This window comes from Nicotiana attenuata, chromosome 2, assembly GCF_001879085.1.
Source record: "Nicotiana attenuata strain UT chromosome 2, NIATTr2, whole genome shotgun sequence".
Classification (NCBI taxonomy): domain Eukaryota; kingdom Viridiplantae; phylum Streptophyta; class Magnoliopsida; order Solanales; family Solanaceae; genus Nicotiana; species Nicotiana attenuata.
This window is the reverse complement of record NC_031990.1, coordinates 27,592,250-27,599,068: the sequence shown is the minus strand read 5'-3', so window position 1 is coordinate 27,599,068 and position 6,819 is coordinate 27,592,250. Positions and strand designations below refer to the sequence as shown.

General features: G+C 30.0%; 1 protein-coding gene across 1 annotated transcript in view; it reads right to left on the bottom strand.

Moving 5' to 3' along the window:
• LOC109205983 (chromatin remodeling protein EBS-like) overlaps window positions 6,178–6,819 on the bottom strand; it is a 5,521-nt gene continuing 4,879 nt past the window's right edge. The window contains exon 5 of the mRNA XM_019368754.1: window positions 6,178–6,448. Coding sequence (XP_019224299.1) covers window positions 6,422–6,448 — 27 coding nt within the window. The 3' untranslated portion in view covers window positions 6,178–6,421. The remainder of the gene's footprint in view (window positions 6,449–6,819) is intronic.

The window sequence follows — 6,819 nt, the reverse complement described above, 5'->3', positions numbered from 1 at the left end:
TTCTTAAACATGAAAGAGATCTTTTCTATCTTGTGGGTATTATTTGTATTTAAGAATAGTTACATATTTTCACTATTATTATTCTTATTTTTGAGTATTATTTGTATTAAAAAATAGTTACAAATTTTCACTATTATTAAGTTTATTTTTGTCAAAAAAGTTAAGAACTTAATATGACTGATATAGGAGTGTATAACAAAACAAACTAGTATTAAGTAATAATTTATTTTTTGGTAAATAGTAAATATCATAATTCATATTAAACAAAGTATTACTTTAAAGTTTCAAAATTAATTTAAATACGTATAGTTAATATTAAATATATTAGATACTATTAGATTTAAACAATTGTGTGCTTATTACTAGTTATATTCAATTTAAATAAGTATAAAAGTTATTCATTCAATAATCTAATACTATTTTAATAACTTAATAATTATCATAAACCTAACTTCACACTAAAAATAAAGAAGCTAATATTATTGAAATATTAACATATAACAAAACTAACAATATCATATAAGATGAAAAAGCTATAAAGAAAATATATTTGAGAATATCTTTATTTCACGCACATGGCTGATTTTTTTATTTTTACTTAAATATAATATGTTTATTCTTTTGTTTATATGTAATTTTCTTACTTTTATTTGACTATATGGTATTTGAATTTTTTTCTTATATATAGCTTGAACCCAAAAAAAAAAGTAAAACAAAGCAAAATATATAAGAAAAGGGACGAATTAAACCTAACCACCAAACCAAAACCTAAATTTTTCCTTCTTCCCCAGCTGCTACTCTTTCTCTCCATTTTCTTATTTCTTTCATCCACACTAGTGGGTGTTAATTTAAATCTGTGAGAAAGACAAAGAGGAGAAAGTCATTTAACGACAAAAAAATTAATTTATTGGTTTGTCTCTTCCCAAGTAAGCTCATGTCTCTATATCGTAGGGCCTTTGAATCTCCTTACACTAACTTGGGTTTAGGTTTTTAAGTTCAATTTTACGAGTTATTCCAGAAATTGATAGATATTATGCCTTATTTTTTATAAGTGGTGAGTGCGATGTTGAAGATCTGATAGGTTTTGTGCCTTACACCTAATTAACTTGGGTTTTTGCTTCAATTGTTTGTTTTTGATTTATAGGGTGCTCAAGAGAAATGTGACTTTGAGAAATTTCAATCTCTTCTAATGCCAAATTGTGAGCTTTACTTCTTTCTTTCATCTCCTTAAGTTTATGATATTTATTTAAATGCGTTTTCTTTTGTATTCTGTGTTGAAAAGAGTTTAGAATTTTTTCACTTGATTCATGGCTAGTATTTTCTTATTCCCTAATTTATTAAATTTTTTTAATTACTAATTGTACAAGTATTTAAATCGATATATATTTTGATAATTCAAATATAAGTTTCTCAAAGATCATGTTATTTCATTATTTCAGTATAATGATTACGGAAAGTGCTTCATATATTCTTGGATGCATGAAGACCAAGGATGCAATGAGGGTGGCCACATGAATCATCAAGCAAATACTTATTCATTTAATGTGAAATTCTGTACATTATTTTTTATCTCTGTTACAATCAAGCCTCACATTGGCTAGTTCTTTTCTACATATTTTAGTTATTGTAGAAGACTTATTTATTGCAGATTCTATTAATTGATTAGTACAAAAGTGTATTTTGGAGTTTATTTTGTGGAAATTTTTAAATGTCAATTTGTGCAGAATAAGTTATTATTCAAGCTTAATATGTTATTAGTTTTAATATATTATGCACATCCACAGAATAGCTAAGAAAATTTACAAAAATATCAAATAACTAAGAAACAGGGGATTTGTGGGAGGAACTATCACTATAATAAATTAACTTTTTTGTCAAAAAATTAAAATATAATAAAATAATCTAATCACGACTTCTGTATGATTTGTAGCAATGGAACTTTTAGTCCGTAGCTAAATAAAAATATTTTTGACACGGACTACTATATTAAAGCAGTTATATATCTAAATTTTCATGGCAAATAAATTTAAATCTTTTGCCACGCTATAACACTTTGTGGCTACCATATAAAGATAGCTACAAATTTATTTGTCGTGGCAAGAGTATAAAATCATTTGCTATAAATGTATTTGTCGTGGCAAAAGTATAAAACTATTTGCTATATATATAGCTACAATACAAAAATTTCGTAGCAATAGGTATTAATCCTTAGCCACGGACCATGTAAAGTTTGTAGCTAACTTTTAGCTACGCTACATTTTGCTACGAGTGCTACGAAAAAAAATATTGTAGCTAGAGTGTTTAGCCACGAAAATTTTCATCATTTACTACGCTGTGTTTTGTAACTATAAATGCATTATGTTGTAGTGAAAGAATATACAACTCGAGGCAAATGACCAGGGGCGGATGCACACTAAATATGTTATTAATATGCAAAAATAATATATGTAGATAATAAATAAAAACATGATACTGCTTGAACTTAATACTGCGTCAGCTCACGTGATTAAGTGCATCTTTTGCTTCTCTTAGGTCGTGAGTACAAACCCCACCAACAGCATACGTTTTTTATTTTAAGAATTTTGTGCCCTATCTATTAAAGATTACTCTTATATTAACTTCTAGGATGCTAGTCCAATGTTAGTTGTCATGTTTTTTTTTTTTGTGTGTAGAGGTTGTTTAAGAACAATTTGCAAAATCATGTGAATGATAAGGTTTTGAGTAATTATTTGATGCTTTTATAGAAAAAAAAAGAGATATTTGGAAATAATTTTTAATGAGGATACTAAATAGAACTAAAAAATGACGAATTCAGTTTAAAAAAATAAATACTCATCGAGGAGAGTTGTATTAATAGTTTTTTTTAATATGATTCGAACTGTATTTTTTAATTTATTCATTTTCTTAAATATCGACACCGCTTAAGAATAATCCTGCCTACGCCCCTGCAAATAACAAAGAATATACCGCTTGAAGCGCATGAAAAATAATAGACTACTTGAAGCATGCGACGAAGAACATACGACTTGAAACAAAGAACATACCACTTAAAGCAGAGAATATGCACCTTTGAAGCGAAGAATATATGACTTGAAACAAAGAACATACCACTTAAAGCAGAGAATATGCACCTTTAAAGCGAAGAATATATGACTTGAAACACGTGACATAAAGAATATAAATTGGAGTATTGGAGAACATGTAATCCCTCAATTAATTGATCAAGTTCGTTGTGGTTAGAACCTGAAAAATCCCCAACAGAGTCGCCATATTGCTGCACCCTATTTTGCACAAGTCAAAACAATGTAAAACGTATAGTACTCTACAAGGTTAATGGGAGTTTAGATTCTCCACCTAGTATTTAAGGTATACTAGGACACATATACTACACTATATAATATACACTAAATTATGGACTGGAAAACCAATTGAGACTCTAGGTAAGGGTTCAAGTTATCTCGAGGGGAAGGTTAGGCATCCCACATTAACTTGTTAGATACAAAGAAAGGTAAAGTAGCTTAACTGAAGAGTTATTGAACAAGAATGTCACATGGTGAAAGATAAATGTCTATGTATGATAAATTATATACAAAAGGGGGATGAAGTATGGAGAATTGTATTTTTTATAAATTGACAAAATGCAAAATAAATATGTAGTAACAAGTGAAGTATTTTTGTAAATTAACTAGATGAATTGTAGTTAAAGAATGCACTTGGAGGAATTTGATTTATGTCTAGAGATAAACTATTTTGAGTGATGGGCTAAAAGAAAAGGAAAACTTACTTAAAATTGACTGGCCATAAGTGGGAAAGAATCACCTTTGAAGGAAAATAATTCAATTACAATTTCTTTACAGTTATATCTATCCAAATTGCGTCAATTAAAGAAGAATTTACACACAAGGAGGTTCGGAAAGCATGCTCGTATAATTCTATGACAAAGACAAAATTATTTATTTAATTTCTGAAAGAAAATAACATGTTCTCATTTTTATGTATATGATCAATTTAATCAGTTAGGTATACATCCATTCTAGATTAATTAACCATGTTATAAAATATATTCAACATCTCAGACAACCTTCAAGAATTACTTAATCATTTAGTAACTATTATTTTCAATATTTAGTAGTATACTATATGCTACTATCATGATAAATGATACTCATTTTAGTTTCCTGTTCTACTTTCGTAGTCTCCATATGATTGTTCTTTATATAGTTAATTAATTTGGTAAGAGAAGCTTTTTAGCTCTTTGCTGTAATAACCTGTAAACGAGTAACGTAAGTACAAGTCGACGTGAAAAACCGTTACATAGTATGAGACTAGGATTTTATTACAAGCTCAGCTCTATTAGCTATATAAGTATTACGTAGTATAAAATCTCTAAAACTGCAAATACAAATAATTTGCCCGTAGAATAGGAGAGACTAGGATTGGCTTTGCTAGGAGAGAAATGTGTATTTTGCAGGGCAAACGAATGTATAATTCTTCATCAAGACTTCTTGTAAATGAAACAAATAGCAACTTCATTTAAGCCTGATCTCCGCTCTTCGAAATATATGAGGTTGCTATTAGGGGTGTACAAAGGAAACNGTTAGAACCTGAAAAATCCCCAACAGAGTCGCCATATTGCTGCACCCTATTTTGCACAAGTCAAAACAATGTAAAACGTATAGTACTCTACAAGGTTAATGGGAGTTTAGATTCTCCACCTAGTATTTAAGGTATACTAGGACACATATACTACACTATATAATATACACTAAATTATGGACTGGAAAACCAATTGAGACTCTAGGTAAGGGTTCAAGTTATCTCGAGGGGAAGGTTAGGCATCCCACATTAACTTGTTAGATACAAAGAAAGGTAAAGTAGCTTAACTGAAGAGTTATTGAACAAGAATGTCACATGGTGAAAGATAAATGTCTATGTATGATAAATTATATACAAAAGGGGGATGAAGTATGGAGAATTGTATTTTTTATAAATTGACAAAATGCAAAATAAATATGTAGTAACAAGTGAAGTATTTATATTTTTCTGTCTTCATTTCTTGGGTAGCATTCAAGGGTCATGTTGCTTCTAGGAAATAGCACAGAAGAGGAATCATGCTTGAAAACAAAGATTTAATTAAGTACTACTTTTTGGAAAATTTAATTGATTATATCATTTACTTTGTGATGCACAGCTCTTGCTTCTTCCTCAATTACGCAGATTATTGAAGAATATTGCACTAAACAAAAGAAGCATAATTTAATTATCTGCACAAGTACTAATTTAATTCTATATTATGATAAAAATAAANGTACAAATTATAAAATTTATGCTATGAAGATTTTGTCGGGGAAAACCCGAAAAATCCGAGAAAACAGAAAAACCCGAGAAAAAACGTGATTGAAAAACCCGACTTTTGTTGGTTTGGTTTGGTTTATAAATTTAGAAATCCGAGACAATTGGTTTGGTTTGGTTTGGTTTGGTTTGGTTTGGTATGGTAATTGAAAAATCCCAACCAAACCCGACCTATGTACACCCTTAATTGCCATACTATAACTTCACCTCAATCCGAAGCAAGTTGAAATCTATATTAATTTTCACTTTGTACATCCATCTATTTAAGCTTATCTACTACATTATATAAAAGAACACTAGAAGTTCTCTTTATTATTTACTGGCATATAAATTTTTGAGAAGACCAAAGGATTCCTAGAAGACATTTGGGACCTAAAGTAAACATATGAACATGCCTAAAACTTAATCTTAACGATATACTAGTACATGGCTATAGTATCTTAGCATTGTCCTAATTTCTCCTTTCCTCTAAATACCCTTGACAGCGGTTCAACAACACGTCAATTAGAGGGGCTTTTTTCATTTTACTTTCAAAAGGCCAATTTAATCTCATATCCAAGCATTTATTTCAAAATTTGATCTAATTGATCCCTGATAATGATTAGTTCGAAACAAGTATTGCAAGTAGGAGTACTATACTGAAGTAAATAGCAATTCCAAGGGTCTGTTTTTAATAATATATCTTTTTCCTTGATAATTAGCATTTCCCTAGATGTCTTACATCAAAACAGTAAGCTGCTTAACCACTGTCAAAAAAAAAGTTTTGGTTTAAAGATTGTTCAACGGGTAGTATGCTGGGAATAATATCATCCAGTGTCTAAATTCTAAGCATAGTAAGATGACATGTCGATGCTTTCACACTAAATGTCGGATTCAAATTCAAAAGACTGTCTTGTTAATCTAAGAGAGTATTTTTAAAGAGCTGTCTTCCAATCTAGTACATACAAGAACTACTGATAAGGAAGACATAACAGATACCAGCTAATCTATGCAAAGAACATAGTTCCAGTTCACTGCACTGTACAAAATCCAAAAGAAAACTAGCTTCATCCATCTTACTACAGCACGCCTACCTCTTCTGGCGCTTCGGCTCAACCTGAAAAGTCGTTGAAGAATTATTAAGCAATTATGGCAATGTGTGTGTGTGTGTGTGTGTGAGAGAGAGAGAGAGAGAGAGTCTAACTATAACCAGGAAAGATGAAGCAAGGACTTAGGTATGCATACCATACAAGTATGTATCACACTTGAGTGTGTTCAAAGTATTTAGCAAGTTTCCCTAGTACTTTCAAAGATTAAACAAAGCAATGGTGACTATGACAAGGAAAGGACATCAGAAAAAATGAGGGCCCTGCCTTAAAGGGGCAGTTTGACATAGATATTGAGTAGAATTAGAATAATCGACATCTGTTACTACATTGTCCTATTACAGATCAGCTATGGCAACTTTTCTTGAATTTTGTTGGGTTT